Here is a 25,768-nt window from a genome sequence, read left to right on the forward strand (position 1 = left end):
GTGACCCGGGCGGGGGCGCGGAGCCTGCCGGGGGCCGCCACGTGACCGCGGGGCGGGGCCGAGCGCGCGCACGTGACCGCGGCTGGGCGAGCTGGCGCCACAATGGCGGCGGCACGTCACGGCGGGGCGTCGTGCCCTGCCTGCCTGCCTGCCTGCCGCGGGCGTACCCAGCGCGAGGGGCCCGCGGCCTCAGGCCGGCCGGGTTGGGGTCGTTGGGACGCCAAGATTCTGAAAGGAGTCATGTTTCCGTGCCTTGTGCCGCCGGCCGCACAGGGGAGGTGAGGGGGCCTAAAGCCGGGTCCTGTTTGGGAACCAGAGAGGGGTCGGAGTCCCGGTGACAGGTCACTGTTCGGGATCGAGCAGGTCCCCGGCCCCCCTGGACACAGAACCGCCTGTTGGCGCGGAGCTGGAGGGCGGAGGGACGAGGACGGGGACAGGGATGCGCGCAGTGGCCAAGGATGGGGAGGGAGCACAGCCCGTCGGCCCTGTGAAGGCTCCCTGGATTGCAGGCGCAGCCAGCTCTCCAGATGCTCCAGGGTGTGGAGTTCGGAGTGTTCCCTGTTTGCACAGGTGTCGTTTTAAAGAAACGTGGCCCCGTGGGGACCGGTTCAGTGGGAGCGGTGCCTGTGTGCCAGCGCAGGCCCGCTCCAGGAGCTGGTCCGTAAGGAACCAGGGAGACACCGAAGGGTCGTCTAGCGGCGGTGGACAAATGGACTGGGCAGAGGGGTTTGCAGAAGGGTAACCACCAAGGAATGCTGGTTGTCCCCGGAAATCCTCGGTCAGCTAGGCACCAGCCTCCAGGGGCCCTTCCCAACCCGGGGCGCTCCCTGCTCCTCCCCCCTTTGGCCCCTCGCTCAGCTCAGCGCTGCGGAGCGCAGCGCCTCCGGCACTTCTAACCCTGGGGAGGCTTCCAGATGAGCTTGTGTCCCACACCTGCCTTCAGTGGTGGCCACCCTCAGGATGCCCCCGTTTTCTCTGCCTCGTCCTGTCAGGTGGCCTGTGCAGAACAGGTGCCCCAGGCAAGGAGGGTCTGGCCAGAGCCCGGGCCGCTCCGTGCACCCACGGGCTGATCTAGAACCCCCCCCCATCCCCCACGAGGGACGGTCCCTCCCCCACACTCCCGGGCAGGAACAAGGCAAACAGAAAAGAAATAGACCATTTATTATTCACTGGAAACATCACATGCACTTTTAAAAATTTAAACTCTTTATTTAAACATTTCAATAGCATCTTATCAATTTGGTGGCGGCAAAAGAAGCACTACCAAAGACCAGTATTTTGAAAAGCATTTACAAAAATACCGTGCACAAAGTCCTATTTTGCATCTTTAAAAATAAATATTCAAAATATTTCCACCCAACTCCCAAATTTAGTTTTATATAGGAAATTTTGATTTATATATTTATCTTGTAATATCTGAAACATCTGTATACATTTTATCCAACTTAACTGCATAGGCATTATTTAATTCCAATTCTAATAGTGAAAAAAATGCTACTTTATGTAGTCGAGGACAGTTGTGCGGTACACACAAAACTCCAGTCAGCACCATCACTTTCTGTTTCTGAAAATACAGTGTTTATGAGAACACCGAAAGAACGGTCTTAACCCAATAAAACTTAAATAATTTTTAAAACATCTGTAACACTTTAAGTGCCTTGCAAATATTTATAAAGTCTGCTCAGTAAAATAGTCTAAATATTAAATATTAACAAAACGAGTCTCAGGAATTGAGAATGGCCAAAAGTTGTAGTTAAGAGGCAAATCCCAACTAGAGCCAGGAAGAAAGTGCCACCGTGAGAAAAATGATAACCCTACAGTGTAATGGTGAGCCACACTCGATGGTCTCCTCAGAGAACCATCGGTGGAGTAAAGACTTAAGATTCTGAAAGGCTGAGAGCACATTAGTGTTCAACTTCGCAGCAAAATTTAAAACAAACCTGATGCCACCCCAAGATTGGATTTCTGGGCTCCTGGGGTCCAGAGTTGTCCCCCCCCCTCACCCTCATCATGGGCAGAGCCTTGCTGAGACCTGCCTGCTCCATTCACCGGAGCTGAGATCCAAACCACCCTCCTTTTACATCAGACCAGCTTCCAGCTCAGGACCACATGAGCCATACTGAGCCTGTGAAAGTCTGTCTGAGAAGGAGCAAACTCAGCAGAGAAACCGTTATTCCACACCTGGGACTGATATTAACTACTGGTGCTGAACAGGAGAGAAAGTTCAGAACTCTGAAATTTGGTGACATGTTTTTCCCTGAAAGAAATGTGCGCTGGATGGAACAGATGAAACAGGTCTGCCCCCAAAGTCCTTTAGAAGGGCCAGTGAAAGGCTAAATACCAAAGCTTCAACACTTTGACCTCTAACCTCGCTTACTTTGTTCCTGATGGTGAAAAAATACAAGTATCAAGAGCTTTATGTTCAAAACCAAATCCCCAAAATAACATACATGTCTTTGTGAACCGCACGTTCAGATTCCCAGAGATGGGCTGTGGCCAGCAGATCTCAGGGAAGCTAGGCATTCGGCATGCAGTGTTTCCTGTGGACAGAAGAGCGAGCCGGGCGCCAGCTCCCACCGGCAATGGGCAGCGTTTATTGAGGGGTGACATCACCCCAATGCCCTAGGTGCCCTGGTGCGGGAAGGGTTCCAGTGTTTGAGGCTGTCCTCGTATATACAAATGTACAAGAACTGACAGGGGAGTCTTTACTTGATGGGTTCTCCATGAACTCTGAACCGATAGAGACATGTGTATTCAGGATGGCCCCAGTTGGAGAAAATCCGCAGTTCCACTATTTGGAAAGCTCCTTCAGGTCTTTTCTGAAATCGAAGGGGGAAGAGTACAGTTAATTCACAGTTAACACCCCAGGCCCAATCACTTCTCCAACTCTGACATGTGACAAGAAGCAGCCACACTGGAAATCATCAGTACCTTTGCTGTCTGTTGTAGGACACAAAGCTCAGATAAAACGGACTCCTCACGAGCCATAGATTTACCTTCAGCTTCAGGAACAGGACACATGTATGCAAAGCAAAATAGAACTAGAAAGGCTCATCCGGGAAGAGCCAGGAAGCTCAGATTGACTTTTCTCAGAGGGGGAGGCCCACGTTGTACCCCTGGCAGTGCTGAGGTCGGCTGTGTCCTGCCACCTCCACCCGCCACCTCCGACAAAAGGAACCTTACTGGAACGTGAAACATCTGGAGTGACTCCCCTTCTTGATCATACGTAAACTGTCCCAGAAGCTGCCCTTCCTCTTGGTATTCATCTTCTAGTCCCTGAAACCAGAACCATGTAGTCATGAAATAATGGAAGAAGGGCCCCGAGTTAACTAGGACTGCTTCCCCCTGGTGTAATTTCCAGAAGGCCTGTTAAATGCTAGGCCCTTTGTTGAAGGCTTCACATGACTCACAACAACCTTGCCAGGCAGGTATTCTTCCTCCTGTCACACAGGTGAGGAAAAGCCTGCTAGAATTGGCAAGCTAACGAGACTGGGGACAGACTATCCACTGCACAGACCCCTTTGTCATCCATGGGGCCCCCGGGGCCTTCAACGCTCCCAAGTGGAACCCTGGGGGTACCCAATGAATCCAGGGAAAGGACAACAGGCCGCCTGGCACAGAGGGCAGATGGGGGTGCCAGGGGCTGGCGTGGAATGGGGACAGAGCCTTGGTTTGGGAAGATGAGATAATTCAGTGAAGGACAGCCATATAAATGCACTTCATCCAGGGAATGCATGCTTAAGACAGGTCAGGGGTTGACTCTGATGTGTGTTTCGCCACAAGGAGGAAGTCACCAGCAGGAAATAGAGGTGACTGTTGGAGTGTGTCATCACAGGAAAGGACTGCTCAGTGTGGGATGCATGGAATCAACAATGGGACACAGGCACATGTGGCCAAACAGCATCAAGCCCAATACTGAGAAGTGCGTCTGTAGGGGACACGTGACATTTCTGTACAAAAAAACCTCATATATAAAGAAGCTAAGATCCCAAAATATTAATGAAGAAAAACAAAAAAACAATAAACAAAAAACAAAAAACCCCACAAAAACCCATGCATGTAAAATGCACAGCAATACAGATGAAATGTGCTGTTTCCACCTTTCAGGTTAGCATAGATCAGAGTAAGAGGGTGCAGGGAGGTCAGCAATGGTTACCTGCAGGCACCAACTGGTCAGCAGCCTGCAGGCACCAACAGGTCAGCAGCCTGAAGGCACTCCAGACCCCCTATGGCCTCCACCACCCCTCTGGCACCCTGGGTGCTCTCTTTGCAACTTCTATATTGAAGTCTTCTGTCAATTCAGAAGCATACAGGTGTCACAACTGCCTTTATGGCCAAACGGACACATGCTCTCTGCAAACAAGTCTCCAGGCCTACAACGGCTGGGTGGCAGCGAATAAGCTCTCTAAAGCTGCCCTTCGTGTGGGACAGCACTCGAGTGGCCCCCTCAGAATCTGATCTGCTTACAGCACTGGAGGCTGAGGGCGGACAGGAGCCAGTGACCCCAGGAAACTGGTGTCCACAACCACTTCCAATGGGCTCATCTTTGGGAAGGCCCTGGTGGGGGCAGGGGGGCGGGGGAGCTGGAACCCAGCACACTCACATAGACTGCGAAGTCCTTGGGGGCGCTGGTGATGTTGCCCGTGGGCGACAGCGTCTTTGGTATGTGCTCCAGAGTGAAGGCGGTTGGGCGGATCTTCATAGACAGCCTCACCACCAGGTACCCCTGGGAGCCCCTGAATGCCCAGCAGTTACCTGGATGTATGTCAGGCTAGGGAAGAGGCACAGAACATCGACAATACATCTGACCCTCAAACAGCATGAGGCCTGGGGCACTGACTCCCCTGCACAGTGAAAATCCCACCTGTATCTTCTTTTTTTTTTTTTTTTTTATGATAGTCACAGAGAGAGAGAGAGAGAGAGGCAGAGACACAGGCAGAGGGAGAAGCAGGCTCCACGCACTGGGAGCCCGATGCGGGACTCGATCCCGGGTCTCCAGGATCGCGCCCTGGGCCAAAGGCAGGCGCCAAACCGCTGCGCCACCCAGGGATCCCCCACCTGTATCTTCTGATGCCCCTCACAACTTAACCCCAAACAGCCTATAGTTGACCAGAAGCCATAAAGTCAACTTTATGTACAGAGCACATAAAGTTGATCAACACACATTTTGTATGCATGTCATCTGCTGTATTAAAATGAAAGAAGCTAGAGAAAAGAAAACATTAAGGAAATCAAAGGAAAAGGAAACACAGATTGTATTTATAAAAACACACCTGGAAACCTGCCTGCTCAGCTCAAACCTCCCCCTTGTTAAGGGTCAACTGTAAATGAACAAGTCCTTAAGAATGTGTCTGACAATTTAAAACTTAAAAAACAGAAACAAGAAAACACTAATACTGAAATAGAAAAAAAAAAAAAAAAAAAAACCTGCTCAGTAAAAAACAATCATTAGCAAAATCAAAAGACAAACTGGGGAAAGGCATTTGTAGCTTCAACCCCAGAGGGTGGCCGGCTCCATGTCCAGTACGGGCGTGTGCCTCCTCACAGTTAAAACAACCAGCACCCTCAACAAACGTGGACAAGACAAACCTGTTTTTTTAAAAAGTAAATTTAAATAGTCTTCAAATACATGAAAAGATGCTCCACCCTACATAGTAACAAGAGGAATACACCATTTAAATGGTGGGTGTTACCCTTTCTCACCAAAAGATGCCTGCCGTGGGAGCGGGGGAGCGCCGTTTGGCAAGAGCCAGCACAGCTCCTTAGGCATCGACCCCTTGACCCAGCAATCTCCCGCTGTCCATCAGCTACACTGGCAAAAATACAAAATGACAGGCTTAAGGATAGTGGTTGGGAGATGACTTCTAATAGCAAAACAGGAGCCAGCATACCTCCTGACGGGCCTAGCTGATGTGCTGTGCTGATGAGAACACAGAAGGAGCAGCAGGGGAAGGGTCAGGGGCATGGTGATCCCCCCACAACTTGATTATGCTTATGTTCATTGTTGGTTTATCCTTTGTTCTTGGCTTATGCATATTTTCTGCCTGCCCTGTGAAAATGGACCTGGGCCGATCATGCTTTGTCCACAGATGGTGCTGCCGGGGCACTACAGGTACCCCGGGCCATGGAGGCGGGCTTTGCCTGAGTTCCACCGGGGTGGGACCATTTGATGAGGCCTGGGGGACACTATCTTGGGTGACCCCCTGGGTCAGAGAAGTAGAGCCATTCCCAGGTCTGCTGTTCCAGATTCTTTAAAAACTCTCTTTACTTCTAACTAGCCAATCACCTATTCCTCCAATCTCATTACAGGTAACAGCTCCAGTTCCTGTGGGCATTCTCCTGACAAAGCATTCCCTCATTCACATACATCTAACATCTCAAGTGCCAGCTACTTCCAGACCACTGGATCCATAGCGTAATGGACACAATGCCGTGGGCCAGCGTGGAATTACTGGGAACATCAGGAGCATCAAGCCCTCTACACCGTCTGACAACAGCACCACCTGACAGCCAAGGCAACGCCTGAGGGTTCCTGGGAGCAGCCACCAACGGGTGCCCAGGGGAGGCAGTGGCACCCTAGCAGACAGCCTGGCAGGTGCTTAGGATTGCAGGGAAGCCGCCCACATGCACCAGACATCAGCCCAGCTGCCAAGGACAAGAGGACCAGGATGGCACCCGGGCGTTGAAATTTTAAGTTTACTGACATTTTTTTTTTTTTAAGATTTTATTTATTCATTCATGATAGACATTGGGGGGGGGCGGGCGCAGAGACACAGGCAGAGGGAGAAGCAGGCTCCAGGCCAGGAGCCCGATGCGGGACACGATCCCGGGACTCCAGGATCATATCCTGGGCTGAAGGCAGGTGCTAAGCCGCTGAGCCACCCAGGGATCCCCGAGTTTACTGACATTTTATGTTTAGATTAATCTGTGAATTCTTGTTTTTGAATAAAAAGACAGCTATCAAGAGATGTTTTACACAAGAGGAATCATTTTAATTTTCTTCAAAAAAGTCATAATACAAAGAAGCACGTTAGGACTGAGGGGAAGCAAGCATACTGGCAATTTAAATTCTTCCTCCTCAGTCTCCATGACCAACTGTGTAACACAAGGCGCGCACAAGCTGCTGCGCAGCCCAGGGATAGCCCGTGGAGAGTCTGAAGCCCCAGCTGGTGTGGGGCCTCCACCTGCTCTGCCCCTTCACAGACCGAGAAGTACAGCCTGACTCACAAGGGGATGTCCTCAGCCATGGCCAAGGCCACATCATGGCAAAAGCAACTCATGCTATATGGACGAACTGGCTGGAGAACAGGCTAGAGAAGAGAGCCAGCTGGGGTAAGAGGGAGAGGGGGGCTGGGTGGCGCAGGGATGTTGCTTTGTGTGAACCCACCGAGCTGAGCCCTTGGGTCAGCACCCTTCATGCCACCAGAGCAAGTGGCCCCAACGCAGCCCCTGGCTTCTGTCCCAGAAACACAAGGGGAGGAGGGGACCCCCGATCACGACTCACCTGGATCACAACTCGGGGGGACTGGGAGAAGTACCAGAGTGGGATCCCAAACAGGCTGATGAGCGCAGTCTTAGTCTCGTACGTCTCAGAGCAGCGCGTACTCAGGATGCTCCCACCTTAAAGCAGAATTCACAGCTGCCTCAGGGTCTTGCACCCACCTCTGACCCACCAGGGACTTCCTGGAAGGACTCAACATTCTCAAGTTTTTAACTTATCCAGAGAACTGTCTACTTCCAAATCAGCCCAGGCTTATGTGGACCCTTTCCAAGTTTGAGGTTAAAGTCTGCAGCTGCTTCAGGACACAGGCTTGACCTCCCAAAACAGTGCCCCATCTCCACTCTAGCAAGTCACCACTCTAGCAACACTGCCTCTTTCTAAGTAAAGAGCAGTGGCCTTGACAGGCGCTGGAGTTCCCTTACAGGTGCATGTGTGTCATGAGAGGGCCTGCTATCAATAGGCCACAGCGATGGGATGCTCTTAACAGCTGCTCAGGGGACAGGGGTGGGGGGATGGAGGGGTGTCTGCAAATAGGTCTAAGACTCTATTTAGGGTAATACAAGTATTCTGGAGTGAATACACTAAAAACACCAAATCATAATGCTTTAATAGGCTGAAGTTTAGGTTATGTGAATTTTATGTCCATTAAAAAAAAAAAAAAAAGCATTTAAAAAAAAGGGACCTCAATGGGAAATAGGGCAGACAGAAAGGCGTGGGAAGCAACAAAAAATTCTCAAAAACCAAAACAAAATGATAACAGTAATAATAATCACTGCTGAGAAGTTTGTATGGGAAGAGGTGGTGGCCCGCCAGAGCCCCCGGCCCCAGCACAAATGTAGCCGTAGGCCTGTGTGAAGACTCCTCTTCGGATTGTGAGCAAGTAGACCAAGAATTTAAACAAGATGACAAGTAACTTTGGCCTCAGTGATCATCAGACCTGAACTTCTGAACCTCTGGATTACCTTTTTAAACATTCTATCCTCATTTAAAAAAAAAAAAAAAAAAAAGTGTCCTTAAATATGGAAAAAAAATTTCTTAAGCTTTTTATATTTTTACTTTTTTAAATTTTTATTTATTTATGATAGTCACACACAGAGAGAGAGAGGCAGAGACACAGGCAGAGGGAGAAGCAGGCTCCATGCACCGGGAGCGCGACATGGGATTCGATCCCGGGTCTCCAGGATCGCGCCCTGGGCCAAAGGCAGGCGCCAAACCACTGCGCCACCCAGGGATCCCCTAAATATGGAAAATTTTTAAGAAAAAAATATTCAAACTTACAGAGTGAATGAATGCCTTGAGTAATGACAGAATTTTCAGCTCAGTGACATCAAAATAACCAAAATTCTAAATGACATATAAGTCTGTAAGGAATAGTTACACTCCTGACAAAACAATTACCCAGCTAAATGGTTAAGACAGCATTTGATGTCTCTGAATTGAAAATGCTTTCTTCATAAGTCATTGAATTTAAAAAATGTAGAACTCAAATCACTTAATATTCTAAAAAATTGTTCTCCACAAAACATATGCCAACAACAGTTAAGAGCCTTCCTGACTCGGGGCTGACCCTGGGATGACGGGGGGTGGGGTGGGGGGGGGTAGGGGGGTTGTCACATGCAGCAGCGGCTCTGGGCCAAGTGGGGCCTGCAGGGACCGGGCTCCTGACCAGGGGCATCATGTACATTGCTCAGTCATAAACTGAGTCACCGCAGCCCTGCAGGGTCCTCTGATCCTTCCACTGGCTGCCGTGCATGAAGAACCTCCTTTTCTGAGACAAAATATTGGTCTACTAACTGTTGGTCTGCTAGTCCTAAATTTTAAAACTCAGAAAACCAAGATCTTTTGTTACAAAGATGGTGGCATAACCTTCCCTAAACAGACGTGATGTCACCGCTTTTGTATAGTACAGACGTTCACCCATTTCCCCACAGAAACATTCCTGTGCTTGCTCCGGGGGTGCCATCCCCAACATCACCAAGGGGGTAGGTGACAGAAACGTGTGGACCACAAGGCTTCACTAGGCCACCGTTCTGATGGCTCAAACACACATGGCCCAGAGGACCCAGGTCCCGAGCTCGTGCAGCACTTCCCTGACTTAACAAGCCACATTTCCCTTCCCTTCTCTGAGGAATGGAAGCAGCAGCCCCATCAGGAGGGAGCCATTCCCATGGCTAGCTAGCTATCACAAGCTGTCACCTGGCTGCCCCACGGAGGGAACGCTCCCACAGGGTTGGGGCAGCCACCTGCAGCAGGCATGGACCCACACCGCTCACTAAAGGCCTAGAGGACACATGTTCATGCCACTGAGAGCTCTGGGGAACAGGTGGAAAACTACTGCTCTAGTTAGTCACGGCACTTCTACACACACAGGATCATAAACAATCAAATGTTTACTGCCAATGTTTCTGTGGCAGTAAATTCTGATATAGCTAGAAAAACCCAAAGGCTACTCAAATGCCCCCAAATTGGGATGCTGCTGATGTCCATCATTACATGGGCTTATGCCAAGTGATGTGTGAGCCACCAGCCCTTCTATGGGAGAACCCAACCCTTCTATGGGAGAACCGATCATACCCTAAGGCAAGAGCATGAGGGGTGTACCTAGAATGATGCTCTTTCTCAGCTTTTACAAGTTCTAGCAGGTTCTAGACTATTGGGAAGTGGAACAGGCAGCAGCTGGTCAACAGGTGACCACTGTATTCAGTAACCAGAGCCATTTACTTACCACCGGACTCCAGAGCAAAGTCCACCATGCCAGTCTTATCCTGGGAATACAGCTTCAAGGCGTTGTTCACAATGACACGTGCTTGCTGGACATTGCCAAGTGCAGAAGTGGGGAGATGAAACTCAGCATTAATGGAGAAATGAAGGCCAGACATTTCTATCAAGGACACATTTTCAGTTCACTGTATTTGGAGATAACAGGCTTGGGAGTGTTCAGTCCTATATCGCACTGCAGGGGCTGTCACATGGCTGTGGGATGGTGCTGCCCTGTCACCTGGGCACAGAGTCTCGACAACCAGGAGCCAGAGAATCCATGGGTTCCACAGAATGTGGACAAAGCAAGAACTAGAGTTTGGGATGGAAGCTTGGTGCCATATTCCTGGGAAATGTGCGTGATTTCACAAGGTGTGTGGCCACCCAGGTGGATGGGAACTTTGGGACCGAGAGGGCCCCCCGGCAGCATACAGCAGCAATCACACCATCTCTGCACCCTAGGCTGCACCAAGCACCCCTGTATCATAACCATATCCCCATAAGACTGTATCTGGCAGCTCAGTCACCAGCACCATCACGACACGCACTGACACACTGCCAACATTTCTCATTGTGTGCTTACCGCTTCTGTAATTCCGGAAATCCCTGCCTCGTTTGCTGCAGATACTACAGTTTCAGAATCTGGGACCTGCTTTGTCACAGAAATGTAGTGCGTAATGTTCTTCAGGATCTGCAGCTCCAAATCCCGTAATAAAACCTGCAGGTCATCTCTGCTCACGAACTGAGAAGAAACTGTCTGTAGCAGCCATTTGAGAGAACCACCCTGCTCCCCATCGGAGAACATGAGTTTGACAGTTTCTCGGACTTGGGCGTCTACCTAGAACCATTCACAAGCAGAACATGAAGTTACTGTAGTAGTGTTCTAACGAAATCATCCAATGCTTCACCTGTGTCACCTTAACACCTCAAAATGATCACAAAACTTCTCAAAAATCCATAATGTAAATGTGACAATTCTCTCCCTTCACATGGAATTTGGAAACCTCTCCAAAAATGCTGGAATATATTACAGAGAACAGGAACAGAAAAGCTCAATGCGCACCCAGAGAACCAAGGAGACAGTACTCCATCCGCTTCGTCAGCCTGCGCATGCCCCTCAGCAGACATTTATTTTATTTATTTATTTATTTAATTTTATTTTTTTTCAGCAGACATTTAAACTGAGTCAGGTGCGGAGATGGAGGAGGACGGTCTTCAAACTCAGCCTGCTTAGGGATTGGTGCACCAACTGAAGTGTTACCATATGTATGACAGAAATGCCCTTGTGCATTATGTCTACACACCCCATCTTCTTGCTTTATAAAGAAAGGGGCAGAGAGAGATGCAAAAGAGAAATGCAGGAAGGCCCAGCTTGGCCACACACAGATCTCTGTGGCATCCCACAGCACCAGTACCCTGCCACTCGGTGAGCTGCTGCCTCCAGCCCCTCGGCCCCTCCAGCGCTAACCCTCCAACACTCAGCATGCCCTCTACATGCCTGTCTGTCCAGAGCTTTCACTTCTGTTGGGGAAGTCCCAAGAGTGTGGCGCTAGTTTCAAAAAGTGTGCATCTTCATAACTGGTAAATATCCCAAGACATTCCCCTGACCAGATTGTAGATATTCACAGTGCTGTCAGCCACCAGGAAGCCAGTCTCCCGAGGTCAGCACGGAAGCGACTATCCTCCCTTCCTCCTTCACGCAAACCCAATCAGTGCTACTGAGTGACTGGCTTAGGTGCTTTGTCCACATTCCCATTGTCTCTTTTCCTGGCAACTTTAGAATCTCTTTGCAGGGTAGACATAATTTTATCATCTGTATCATAAATACTTTTTCCCAATCTACTGTCCGCCTTTGCCTTACAATGACTTTTGCCATTCAAATGTTTGTTTATTCATGTTCATGCAGCTATAAATATGTGGACTCCCTGTCTTGCGTACAGATGCCTGGGCCCGACAAAACATCCCTGATATGTGGCAAGGTGAAGCAGAGATGCAGAGTGCAATGTGAATCTACTATGCTGAAAACACAAAACGGCCCACCCCCGAGTATGTGTTGGCATGCAGCCACATGCACATGAAGTGTAGGAAGAAGCAGGCCTGAGTGTGAATATATTATAGGAAATTCCAGGAGAACTGAGTATTAACTATTTTATTTTAAATGCTTAAAAACTTCAAATATAGAAAAATAAAGATTCTAAAGAAAGTTAAAATTAACTTAATAAACCTAACACTTCAGCTGAAGTGTTCTTTTCCTTTTTGTGATAAAACATCATACAACTTGCCTTCCCATGTATGGTATCAACCTCCTCACAGCTGGTTTTCAAATGCTGCCAACTGGACAGTTCTGATTTCAGATGACCCAGCTCCTCTTCCAGATGCTTAACCACAGAGAGGAGGCGCTGCTCTTCCTCAGCTCCACTGCCAGGTCCAGGGAAGGAGGGTGGGGAAAGAAGTCAGGTGTCATCAGCCATATAGGCTTAAACCAAACCCGAGTAACACTCATGTGTAGGAGGAACCAGGGCCACCATGGCCAATAGTATACACACCTCGCCCTGTCCCCGTAACACAGAAATGTACTGTCAGCCTCAAGTCAAAATCCCAAAGAGACCTTATGCATATCAACAGTTCACATGTGTGCACACACACACATGCCCAAGGGCCCAAGCAGGCTGTCCAACACATGCTACGGCCAGTGGCTCCCTTTCAGTGCTAGGAGAAAGCTCTCAAAACCATTTAGTATTTAAAACCTGTATCTTTTAAATAAATCATTAAAAATCTGTGTCTATCCCAAAACTACAAAAAGATTTCAGAAATGAGAATATTTATCAATAATCACCATAACATTGAACATGAAACTTTCAAGCCAATGGAATAGGTATTAAAAATGTATGGCTTCAGAGTTTAACAATTCTATTTTTATATGGAGATTGTACATTAAAAGGTAAAACGTTGCAATACTATATTTGTTTATAGGCAGGTGTAGTTGGTAAGACGATTCATTTCTCAAAAAAACAGACTCCAGGATAAATCTTTTAGGATTTAGGATTCATCCACTGGCATATCAACACATCTTTTTATGGAAATAAAGGATCTGAAAGGGAGTAAAATGTATAAACACTCAAATCCATCCTTTGGGAAGGACATACGGAATCTGAAACAGGATCTATAAGGTACATAGGAGCCAGAGACAGGAGGTACGACGTGAAAGTTCAATGTCTGGTATCTGGTTGTCCTCCCCCACCAGCCCCCAGCAGAGCCACAGGAGTCCCACCGAGATGCACGTGGGAGGGGTGTGCAGAGAGCCCGTGAAGATAAAATTAGGGCTGTGGGGGGAAAAAAAAAAAAAAAAAGGGCAGCTAGAGTGTAGGGGGGAACGGGAAAGTCCGCACTTCCAGGAGAATCTGAGTCCATGGATGAAGGTGCCAGAGAGGAGCTGCCCACACAACACACCCCCAGGAAACGGCTCAGGGGTAGGGCTGTGTGGATGGCCAAACAAATCAGGGTGGCACAGAGCTGAACACGCGGGTGGGACACTGAGAGCCAGGCACAGAGGTCCACCCGTGCCAGGGTTCCAGCTCAGTTCCCAGCACTCCCTGGCAGGGAGTCTCTCTGTCCTCAGGTGGCACCAAGGGCCACCCAGAAAGACACTGCTGGGAGGGTTTCTACCAGAAAGCAGTAACCGGCGGTGCACAGTGTCCCCTGATTAATGACTGCTGCATTCCATGTTATACAAAAACACGTAAGACAAAGTATTAATTCATTTGAAAATTATCCTACCTGGCTGTTCTCAGCTTGGTCTGTTCTAATTCCTTCTGGATAGCCTAAAAAGGACGAGAGAGAACTGTTTCAATACAGGAGTTAGACACTAACATTTCATAAATCACACATCTCGTTGACACCATATTTCTATTGAACTACATGTATTTATCTGTGATTTTTCTTCCAGACCTGCCTGCTGGTTGGCAGTAGAGGGATCTTTTCAAAGTAAACTTTTTAAAAAAGATTATACCACTCATTTTTTTTTTAAGATTTTGTTTTTTAATTCATCTCTACACCCAATATGGGGCTTGCACCCATGACCCCGAGATCAAGAGTCCCATGCTTTTCCAACTGAGCCAGCCAGGCGCCCCTCAAAGTAAACTTTTAAAAGATATACAATATATACTCTGAGGAGCAGAAATCACACAGGAACAGCTGATGATTTTCAAAATAAGCAGCTCCTGTCACCAGCACCCAAGCCAAGAAGCAGAACCTTGCCAGCACCTCCAAAAAGTCATTTTTCAACAGGGAAGGAGAGAACCATCCATGGAGATGGGACTCATCAACATGTCCATTCAGAGACAGGGGGCTGATGCTATCACACCGCATCGGGAAGCCTCATCAGTTCAAACTCCAGCTGAATGAGGTCAGAACCCCCCCAGCACAAAGCAGAGCAAGGCCTACTCTCCTGGCCTCTTGCTTCCTTCTATGTGGCCCCCATCCTGTACCATAGATTCTGAGTTCACACCAGGTGACCAGAACACACCTGATTCCACGTGTAGGACCCCCAGGGCCGCAGCATCCCACGTGCTCGGTGACTCCGCAATGGAGCATACCATAGTCTCTGAGGCTCAGATCTGGACAAACATCCCAGCCTCCCCCCCTTGGCTTCACCAATACCTGATAATCATAGCTTTTCCACGAGAAAATTAATGTTGTCTGTCAAAGATTCTTGCTCAACAGACAAAGTAACTCAGGGGAGAGATTGTGACCTCAAGGAGAAATGGGCTCAGGCCCCCCCCGAAAAGACACCCCAGAGTCTGAAAGGCAGACACACTTGTGAAACACAGAAGCAGTAAAATGAGTTCCAGGGGCAAGAGGCAACAGTCAGAAAGATTTTTCCTCGTAGGCTGACTGTGGGCACCCAGACGGACGCGGGTGGATGGACGCAGGTACTCTAGCTGAGGAAAGGTCGAGGTGCATACCTCAGACGTCTGCGTCAGCTTTCCAAGAATGTCTTCTAGGTTTGAGAGGCGCAATTCGTGCTCTTGACGGAAAGTCACGGTGTCAGTCTTGGAAAGGAACATACGTGCAAGTTAAGAAAGACCTGGAAGATGCTCCTACACAGAACCCCAAACCCAAGACCACCTGGTCGTAGCCTGGTCTGGTGTCCTGGGGGGGTGGCTCCTCAATGTCTGTACGTCCACCTGTAACCTGAGAGGTCATAGACCTATGCTCACCAGGAGACCTGTAACCTGAGAGGTCATAGACCTATGCTCACCAGGAGACACCCCCAGGGACGGCTCCCTGTTGAGGGAGAACGGGGCTACGAGCAAAGGCACACTGGACCGCTCACTGCACTCACATGCACTTGCTGTGCTGCGACACCCAACTCAATACTGGGCCTGGCCTGACTAGTGCACCCCACTGCCTCACGTGTACCAGCTGACTGAAGTGACTTAATGACACAGCACACGTTACCCTCTGGCTTGTGAGGAAAGCATGACAAACCCATCAGGGAAGCAAGGAAACTGCTGAAAACCTGTAGTTTGCTCAACCTACACCCAACAAAGTTGTTCAGGATTCTGAGAAGATAAAACTACATGCATATTGTCGGATACAGTCCCCAGCGAAGTCGAAAGATCCCTGCCAACCACACACACAGACAGCAGGGACAAGCACTGTGCGTCCAGTTACTGAGATCCAGGCCAGGAGATATGGACACCGAGAGTTCACTTGGAACTTTCATTATTGGAGGTTCCATTTGTTACTTAGGCTCTATATCTCTTCCAAATTACAACCACAATGGTTCACAAAAGTTTACATAAAAGTAAGGTTAAAAATAAGAGTAACAGAAACACAGGGACAAAGGTCAGCTGGAAAGATGAACCCGGGTTGCTGTCATAGAAAGGGCAGCCACTCACTAATCAGCCGTGAGCATCCTCACTGCCAAGACTCTCACTGTCTCCACCTGCCACCTAACTCCACGCCACAATCAGAAGGTCCGCTCTCTTGGCTGCCTGCTGCAGCAGCCATGGCTACATGTGCCACTGAGCACCCACAATGCGGCCAGCCCAGCTGAGACGCTAATCTCACACTGCCACATGCAGCTGGTGGCATGTGCAACAGCACAGCACACACGTGCAACACATTCGCCAGGAGCATGAGGGGAGCACCAGGTGACCACAACTGTAAGATGAGTGTGGGGCCACTTCAGAAGCAAGCCTAGGATGGTCCTGTGTCAGGATCAGCATCACGGCCACACCTGCGTACAGGTAAATACTGGAGTATGGAGGAAGAAAAGGATAAATCTATACTTAGCTCATCTAATTTAGAACCTTAATTTTAAGTGAGCCCAGACTGCATACGATGTGATGGTTTAGAGAACACTAACACAAATTGAGGCTTCACTGCTTTCCTTTGAACTGTCATCTCTTCTCTACAAGAGAAAGAAATAAACATAACTAAAGGATGCCAGCTCACCACTTCTGTTTGCCTGTTCCAGGACGTCATGGTCACCCCATCCCTGTGGTGATGACAGTATTTCCGGCTGCCTCTGTTAAGAAACACTCCTTCAAAACAACATGTGCTTCCTGTCATGGCTCTACGCTCACCCAGGAAACGTCCTGCCTATAGGGACAGGTTTCATGATCTGCCACCAAGAACAGTCCTGTTTTGTTTTTCAAAACAGCTTCTCCCATGAGATGGATGAGCATCAAGCCTCCCCACTGCTCCCCCATCCACAAACAACCAGTGAAGTTCCATTCACTCCTTCCATCCAACAAAGCTGTTAAATGGCTACTAAGAACACACCAATCATAACTACTGCTTAACTGTGTCAACTGGATCTGACTGAAATCATCTCAATTTTATGCTCGAGAAACTGAAAATAAGCAGACTGAGGAATCAACGAGGGACATCAAGTGCGAAATGCAAAGCAAACCCCAGCTGACAGTGAAACTGCACTGAATTACGTTTAATCCATTCTCAAAGTAACGTGCAGGTCAGGAACAACATGCAGACAGGGCACCAGGTCACCCACAGCAACTCTACCCCCGACATCCACTGCTCCTGACCCCCACCCCCCAGCCAGGTGCAGACTCTGCTGGCTCCTGGTCTTGAACGAGAACCAGGAAACCATCCTGGCACTCAGCACCCTACTCCCAACACCTGAAAAGCACAACCCCTTGTCACAGCAGCGCGTCTCCTTTCTTCGTCCCCAAAAAGAAAACAAACACCTGAGAACTCCTTAGCATTACCTGAGAGTCCGACAGCCCATCGGCACTAATTTCCTTTAAATGCTGCCCTACCACACGCTGAACCAAGGACAGCGTCGCCTCGCCATCACCATCCATCTGGTCCACCCGTGCCTGCAGTGTCTGAAGTACAGTGGCCAGTTCTCTGAGCTTCTCTTCATGGCTGTGACACTGTCCAGACAGCGAGGTCATCTGCCTTTCTACCTCGCTCATCCGATGCTCGTGGAAAGCCTCACCATCCTGCAACAGGGAGGGAATTCCAACAGCAGCACAAATGAAAAATTAAGCCTGGCATCAAATAACCTTAATGCAGTTTCAATCAAAGACACAAAACAGGGTATCACAGCAGAAAGTACCCCACAATGTGTGCAGACATGCTAAAGGACAGGACAGGATGATGTCTGTCATCAGGGATTTTCTTTATGGGGCCGACTATAGGGGGCTTGTCTTTTCTTCTTACTTTCTATATTTTCTGAAAGTATTGCCTACTTACTTTTTTCTTTCTTTCTTTTTTTTTAAAAAAGATTTTATTTATTTATTCATGAGACACACAGAGAGAGGCAGAGACGTAAGTAGAAGGAGAAGCAGGCTCCCTGCAGGGAGCCCAATGTGGGACTTGATCCCAGGACCGGAGGATCATGATCTAAGCCAAAGGCAGATGCTCAACCACTGAACCACCCAGGCTTCCCCATACTACTATTTTTTAAATTAAAATTAACTGAATGAGATAACTTACGTATGCATTACTTCAACTATCTCAGAACATTTAAGAAGCTATAAGGCTTGCTCATTTGACACTTAACAATATTTTCTAAGCCGGGGCACCTGTTCTCTGAGGAATACAGATGTAGAATGCCAGAGATGGGAGCTTCTGTGTGGTTACCTGGCTCAGCTGAGAAGCGTCAGGTGTGAACATGCTCTCGGGGCTGTCCACCCGCTGGGTTCCATATATGCGTGTCCAGTTGAACACAGGCAGGCCTGAAAGGAAGTCCCCTTGGCCCCACAAGGACAGACCACCACCTGGAAGGAGACAGGAACCAACTGCACGTGTGTGTACAGACAGTGCTCTATTCTTTCCCTAATTTACTACTTCATGTATATGCATTAATCATATAAGGTAACTTAGTCAATGCTCTATTCTTTCCCTAATTTACTACTTCATGTGTATGCATTAATCATATAAGGTAACTAAATCAAAGTTTTCTTACCTAGTAAAAGTAATAGTGGAATGAGCAAGATTAAAAACTTGCAGATATTTCGAAGGCACCTAGGAATAAAAAGAAAAATATTAACTTGGATAAAAGAAAAGGCAGGGTGTCAGCATTCTATTTTTATCTCTGGGTGATTTTATACAAAATACCCCCACCCTTATTTTAAAATGAAAATCTGAAGTGTTAGAAATGCAGTTACAGTTGCTTTTTTTAAAAGTAGGCTCTGCACCCAATGTGGGGCCTGAACTCAGGACCTGAGACCAGGAGTCACAGACTCTCCTGACTGATCCAGCCGGGCACCCCAGAAACACAGCTACAATATCATCTAAAAGCTGTGTGCACACCTAACAAGGAGACCTGTCTATAAAACAGTATCTTCTGACCTATATTAACAATCAAACACATTCACTATTGATTGGCCTGGCGCTGGGCACTATGGTCACCCGGGACCAGGGGGAACACTGCCCCAGAGTGGGAGCCAGAGTCTGGTTCCCAATCCTGATCACACCCCTCCCAATCTGTGTAATCCCGGACAAGGCACTTAGCTCCTATACACTGCTATTTTAACAATGACAGCTGCCTTTGCTTTCTCACAGGTGTGGTTTGAAAATTAAATAAAAACATGAAAATATTTTGTAAAATATAAAATGATATACAAAAGGCAAGACATTAATATACGAAACCATAAAAGCAATGTAAATATAAACTAAATCATTATAAAATGATGTTTATGGCTCAGGACAATGAAGCATCTGCCTTCGGCTCAGGTCATCATCCCAGGGCCCTGGGATTGAGTCCTACATCAGGCTCCCTGCTTTTTCCCCTCCCCCTGCTCTCTCTCTCTCTCTCTAATAAATAAGATCTTTAAAAAAATAACAAATGAAATTATATCCTGCAATTAGCACAGTTCTTAAACACTCGAAGTTGACATGACACTTGTTTCCTTACCTTGTAAGAAGAAACACATTCAGCCACGAAATCAAGGTAACAAACTGGTACCATCCAATCCCGAGCCACCAGAATATTCCAGAGGCTGCCTTCCCTAAAAGAACAAACACCAAACGTTCTAAAGAAGTGCTCTTTGGAAAATCAAACTCCTATATGGATTGTTTTGTGAAGGTCACGCAAGAAGCACAGGGAAATCTGCTAACAAATATTATGTAAGCATATGAAGTTAGGGAGGACACGTTAGGAAGATGTCAATCACCATAGCATATATTCAAACACAGGAACATCACTAAGCACACAAAACAACGTGTAATGCTGAAACACAACACAAGCTACAATGAGGAAACACCAAATCCATGCATTCTCAATTGCGGTTAAACCGAGCAGCTGGACTGACGCAGGACCCAACACAGCAGAGAATGAGGAATGCTCATGCACCTAGAAGCACGTATGTTAGCACTTCTCAGTAATCAAGAATGAAACATGTTATATCAGGGAGTAATGCATGTAATCCTAAGATGAAATTTTCATTTGGTTAGCTCGATATTAACTGCAGGTGCCTAACTGCTCAAAGACTTGCAGAGAATGCTGACACAGAAAGCCAAAATAACCACCTGGAGCGACCATGGCCAACCAAAGAACGCACAGCAGTGTCTTCGACACAGACCATCCAGAAGCTCCGATCCTTTGCAGCATCTGCACCAACAGGTGACCTGCGACAGATAACACGTGTGCGAGAGGGCCACACTCAAAATACACCAGAAACCAGCTCTCCACAGTTACAGTACAAGAGGCCTCCCCTAGTATGCATTTCACCAAAATTCTCTCAAATCAGCCAAGAGTCTCTTCTCAGGGAAAAAAAAAAACAACCAATCATTTTAAGTCCAATCAAGACTCAGATTCACTTATGAAAAGCTGCTATGTGCCCAATGGTTGTTCCCTTCCTCCTGCAGACACTTCAAATGTGACATGCAGACTCTCCTGTGAAACCCCACATGTTCACGGCTGGTGCTGACAGAACCTGCAGCTAAAACTCTGGGGACACCAGTAGGTAACATGCTCCAAGTGAGACCAGCACGACTCATTACATTAGACCAAGATCAAATTGACCAACATTTTTCAGTGAAATAGTACTTGGGGATCATAAAGGCAGTACCACTGGATGATAGAATAAGACAATAAACTTTGTATCAAACATCACACATTACATAAGGCAGAAAAACTGCTTATGAAATCAGTTTCGTTTCATTTTTTGAAGAGTAACTGCTGAAATTATATATTCCTATAAGGAATTGTGTGTTGACTCCTGATAATGCCTAATTATGAAAAGAAATATGATTTAAGGGAATTTTTTTAATCTATCATTTTATGTTTTATTACCAGTTAAGAGATCTTTATTAAAAACCTGTCTAGGGACACCTGGGTGGCTCAGCGGTAGAGCGTCTGCCTTTGACTCAAGGCGTGATCCCAGGGTCTTGGATTGAGTCTGACATCGGGCTCCTGCAGAGAGCCTGCTTCTCCCTCTGCCTGTGTCTCCGCCTCTCTCTCTCTCTCTCATGAATGAATAAATAAAATCTTAAAAAAAAAAAAAAAGGAAAAAAACAACCTGTCTAGGGGCACCTGGGTGGCTCAGTGGTTGAGCGTTTGCCTTCGGCTCAGGGCATGATCCCAGGGTCCTGGGATCGAGTCCTGCATCAGGCTCCCTGATGTCCTCTCTCCCTGTGTCTCTCATGAACAAATAAATAAAAATCTGGAAAAAAAAAAAAGCTGTCTAAAAATGGTGCCCCTTTGGTAAGAAACTTACAGGTATAAATCGGAAAACCTCTAACTTTGCATGTACGTCTCCTTGTGGTAAATGTTCAGGAGACTGCAGTCTACGGGGTGATGCTGTGTGTCCCAGTGGATCAACTCCCCCAAGGGAGGATCACCAGCCTTTCTAAACCTTTTATTTCACCTCAAGCAAGCTACTTTTCAAACAGTCTCTGTATTTTAAGCTAAAGTTAGTAGTCCTGTCTGTTTTTAACAAGTACTTGACTTGCCAATACAAACAAGGAATTACGGCATTTGTGAAGAACACATTAAAAACAAAATAAAAAGGTGCAAACAATAACCTGTGTAAGAAAAGATGTGCCAAATGGCCCCTGCCACCCTTTTTGGACTTGAGGACTGCTGGCGGATAGCTCTGTGCATCTCAAGGAGCTCCTTCCCCTTAGAGTCATTGCCTGTGGGCGGTGGTGACAAGACATTAATTTGACAAATTACTATGCAAACCTGGTCAATCTGAACTGTGCACAACAATAGCAGTTTGAGAAAATTAGGAAACTCGGTTATGCAAAAAAAGAAAAAAATGAAAGCAAATGCAATCTGGTGGCTCCTGGTGTCCATTATTTAGAGTTCAACAAGTCTGCATTAAGCAAGGGGGTATCTGGTCTGTGTCAGCAGCCTCACATCACCACCTGTGGGGAGCCGCCGCCACTGCCCCGTGAGCCCACGTGACATGAAGCCATACTTACACATGGACTCCCCATGCACACTGAGCTGGCCGTCCTCTCTGAGAAGCCCTCCTACATTCACTGTCCCACAGTGATTGGAATGAGCTGCAATACACGCAAAACAGGCTCAGAGACACTGGTCGAGGCTGAGTTCAGATGCTTCCCAGATGCGGTCAGAGAGCATGCAAGGCCAGCCTCCATGACTTAGGTGCAGGTGAGGCTTGCGGGGGAGGCAGGTGGCAGGTCTGTGCTAGGGAGAGAGGTCAAAGCCCCACCTGACCGAACAAGGCACCACACCCAATGCAACACAGAGAGAGGCCCCGCTTAAAAATGGCTGGAAACAACTACATTCTAAATGCCATTCAAATAAAGTATTTCTGCTTTAAAAAGGTAATAATCAAAACTTGAGTACTTTTTTAAAAGAAATAACTAAAAATGCTGAAATACGGTTCCACTTTCAGAAAACGGAACCAGAACAAGACACATGAAAACTTCCATCAGCTCCCTCACAGGAAGACCCCAGCAAAGCACCATAAGAAAGGCTGCGGAAGAGCACAAGAGGAGAAACGTGGATGAAGCACCACGCTGGGAAAATAGTATTTTCTCCACCTTGAAAGCATTATCAGGTGGAAAAAGGAGGAAAAAAATTATTTAAATACCTTTTGATTCATGGCTTTTTGACTTATAACTTTTTGATTCAGGATCTTTTGATTCATAACTTTTCAATTTGGAATTTTCTGATTCATAATTGAGCTTCATTAAAACCACTCGAAAAAGTTGGACTAAGAATGATGACAAGGATGACGAAGTGTCCTTGGCCAGCCACAAAATCCTATCCATGTGGAAAGGGGCACCGCCTATTGAAAAACCGTGAACAGTTATTTCTTCCCACAAGGCCATTTACTCCCCTGAAAAGTCAGATAGCCAAATCATTCATTTTAGGCAAAGCAGAACTGGCTTTTTAAACATACATCAGGGAGGACAACTTAAGAAGAGCCGTAATGACACACGTCACTCTGCCCCATGTGGCACAGGTCACCTCCAGACAGAGGCAGAGCTATCCAGCATCCCTGCACTAGAGAGCCAAATGACAAGCCTGGGTCACAGGCGCACCCCCCACAAGAGCAGTTCTGAGGGACTGCACCCCAACCCTGCCTCCATACACTCCAGAGGCTAGGTACCTGCACAACAGCCACCCCCGTACTCTGTCACCTGCTTCAGGAGCATCCACTACAGCATGTGCCTCAGAGGACACTACAGAGAGCATTGGCATGAGCACCTGGAAGGAACAGGCCTCAATGGACCCCAGCTCTCCTCCATTGTCATCACTGCCCACAGCTTCAGAAGACACAATGGAATCTCTGACAACTATTTATCTGTGAATCTGCAATGTCTAAGATAATAGTCAACAAATTATGGTTGCTAGAAATTTTTATCCCTGAAAATAAGTTTTCATTGAGTGTAGACTGGGGAAATGCTTCTGAGACTCATCCACTCACTCTCCTGGCTCAGTGAACCCTGAGTTCAGGTGTGGCATGCAGCCACCTGGAACTGGTGGAGTGGGAGTGATTTTCAAGGAATGTGCTTTTTCATGTTTTCTTTTTCAAATAGCCTACTTAGTAACCTACTTGTGATTTGGAGGCCCTTACCAAAGCACTCATAGAACCGGAGCTAGCTGCAGCCCTCCACCCCAAGCACCAGCACCAACTCTGTTTCCCACTGTGCTGCCCAGGTGTCTTTTACCCTGTACTGAAAACTTCAGAGAAACTTACTTGGAGGTAATGCATGGTCTGTTCTGCTGATAAACAGAAATACTGGAATTCAATTTTTAACCCATGGGACTGGCAAAATTTTGAAAGCACAAACAAATGAAAAACTGGCTAGACAGTATGGAATTAGGACGCTCATATCACCATAGCAAGAGAGCCATCTGGGTCAGTCCTTTGGGAAATCAATTGGAGGGATCTATTTAAACTGAAATTTACAATAACTTTTTTTTTTTTCAAGCAGTGATATGTATTTAGGAGCTGAAGACTGGGACAGCTTTTAAAATATATTTTCTCTAAAGACTGAGGCCGGTTCAGGAAGCCAATGCTGCTCTAAGTGACCAAGACAAATGACAATTTTTCAAAGTAGTGACCTGTCTGTCCTAAGAGGATTTATGTGTTGCCATAGGCAAGACGGAGAACAGAGAATTCTGAATTTGTCTCAGTTCTCGATTTCCTGGGTGCCTCCCTGTGAGGCCTAGGAAGGTCCCTAGAGTCCACCCTTCCATGCTTCCTGGGAGGAACCTGGCCTGTCAGGGCACAGACACCCATCAGTATCCAGCACAGCTGGGTGTCCCAAGGAAAAGACTTCCATGTCTCTTAAAGCCTTTTTGATGTGAACCAGAAATTCACGTTTTGTCAAGGCTGCACTCCTTCCAAACTTCAAAAGCCTCAGACTCAGAAACTATACTGCTGAAGCGGGTCTGTAAGTTCAAATGCATCTGTTCTACTTCTAGTTTGTCTGCCCTACGGAAGGATTTGCCCATGTACGCTAAATACATATACACAAGGAAACACACCCAGAGAACATTTTTAGAAGCATAAAAACAGAGGGGTGCCTGGTGGCTCAGTCAGTTCAGCATCCAACTCTTGACTTCAGCTCAGATTGTGATCTCAGGGTCTTGGTTTGGAGCCTCATGTCAGAATCTGTGCTCAGTGGGGAGTCTCTCCTTCTGCCCCTCCCTCTGCTCATACATACATGCATATGTGTGCACGTGTGCTCTCAAATAAATAAAATCTTCAAAAGCATCAAAGAGAAAAAAATGTGAATTTCCATCTAGACAGACACTGATTAAATACATTTTGATACAACCATAAATGCAATAGTAGATAAACATCTGAACGAATAAGGTCAACCTGAATTGGCATATAAAATAGAGTTCCAAAGCCATATATGTACTATGATAGCATTTAAGCAAAACAAAACAAACTATGTATATCTATGGGTACACAAAAGCAAAACATAGGTAGCAGTCGCACATTGTGAATGTACCAAAAAATGCCACTGAATCGTATTCTTTAAGATGATGGACAGATAATTTTATGTTACGGGCATTTTATCCCATTATAAAGAGCAAAAGAATTTGCCATGATCTCTTACTAGTAGCACCAGTTCCCTCTAGAAAGGAGACCAGAGGGGGATGGGCTGGGACCAGGGGAAGGAACTTTTATCTGTACTATTCCAAGATTTTACCACCAGACTATTAAGTAAAAACAAAAATAATGACAGAGAATGTGTGTGTGTGTGTGTGTGTGTGTGTGTGGGTAATTTATGCTTAAAAAAGAGTTGTATGTGTTTTCAGTAACTGCGGTAAGACTCAACAATTCACGCAGTATGGTCTCCACCAGGCAATAGCAGGAGAAGCCAGCTGGACCCCCCGCGAGTGCAGTCACCTCTGGGTGGTAGATTACAGGTAACTTTCATTTTCTTCCTTGTGCATGTCTGTCATTTCCAAATGTTCTCTGATAAACACTTTACCCAAATAGGAACAGAAGTTTTTAAATTACTGCTGGTCATACAAATCAGTGTTATAAAAGAGCAATGAACTATAAGCACAGAAGCCCAAAACAGATAAAA

At 47.1% G+C, this 25,768-nt stretch overlaps 1 protein-coding gene and 1 long non-coding RNA gene across 22 annotated transcripts in view; one reads left to right on the forward strand and one right to left on the reverse strand.

Moving 5' to 3' along the window:
- Positions 1-72: 72 nt before the first annotated feature.
- LOC112640165 (uncharacterized) lies at positions 73-12,493 on the forward strand. 2 transcript variants are annotated; one of them, XR_003123864.3, is made up of 3 exons: positions 73-278; positions 6,310-7,332; positions 11,428-12,493. It is a non-coding gene; the product is annotated as an uncharacterized LOC112640165 (long non-coding RNA). The 2 variants fall into 2 exon arrangements; XR_003123865.3 differs by having other exon boundaries at positions 11,431-12,493.
- The window catches only part of SUN1 (Sad1 and UNC84 domain containing 1), a 51,883-nt gene continuing 27,300 nt past the window's right edge, over positions 1,186-25,768 (reverse strand). For 7 of the 20 annotated variants that reach the window (XM_025415981.3, XM_025415978.3, XM_025415983.3 and 4 more), the window contains 17 exons: positions 22,804-23,001; positions 22,166-22,249; positions 21,764-21,874; positions 20,267-20,365; positions 19,653-19,746; positions 18,702-18,760; positions 18,377-18,513; positions 17,497-17,733; positions 15,223-15,309; positions 14,036-14,079; positions 12,541-12,676; positions 10,842-11,096; positions 10,227-10,311; positions 7,505-7,620; positions 4,604-4,771; positions 3,184-3,276; positions 1,186-2,819 (listed from right to left, as the gene is read on the reverse strand). In XM_025415981.3, the coding sequence (XP_025271766.1) occupies positions 2,706-2,819; positions 3,184-3,276; positions 4,604-4,771; positions 7,505-7,620; positions 10,227-10,311; positions 10,842-11,096; positions 12,541-12,676; positions 14,036-14,079; positions 15,223-15,309; positions 17,497-17,733; positions 18,377-18,513; positions 18,702-18,760; positions 19,653-19,746; positions 20,267-20,365; positions 21,764-21,874; positions 22,166-22,249; positions 22,804-23,001 (2,117 nt within the window). In that variant the 3' untranslated portion in view covers positions 1,186-2,705. Of the gene's footprint in view, positions 2,820-3,183; positions 3,277-4,603; positions 4,772-6,750; positions 7,328-7,504; positions 7,621-10,226; positions 10,312-10,841; positions 11,097-12,536; positions 12,677-14,035; positions 14,080-15,222; positions 15,310-17,496; positions 17,734-18,376; positions 18,514-18,701; positions 18,761-19,652; positions 19,747-20,266; positions 20,366-21,763; positions 21,875-22,165; positions 22,250-22,803; positions 23,002-25,768 lie in introns of those variants that run through there. The other 13 variants (XM_025415985.3, XM_049111216.1, XM_025415990.3 and 10 more) reach the window with 10 other exon arrangements.

This window comes from Canis lupus, chromosome 6, assembly GCF_003254725.2.
Source record: "Canis lupus dingo isolate Sandy chromosome 6, ASM325472v2, whole genome shotgun sequence".
NCBI classification, from domain to species: Eukaryota; Metazoa; Chordata; class Mammalia; order Carnivora; family Canidae; genus Canis; species Canis lupus.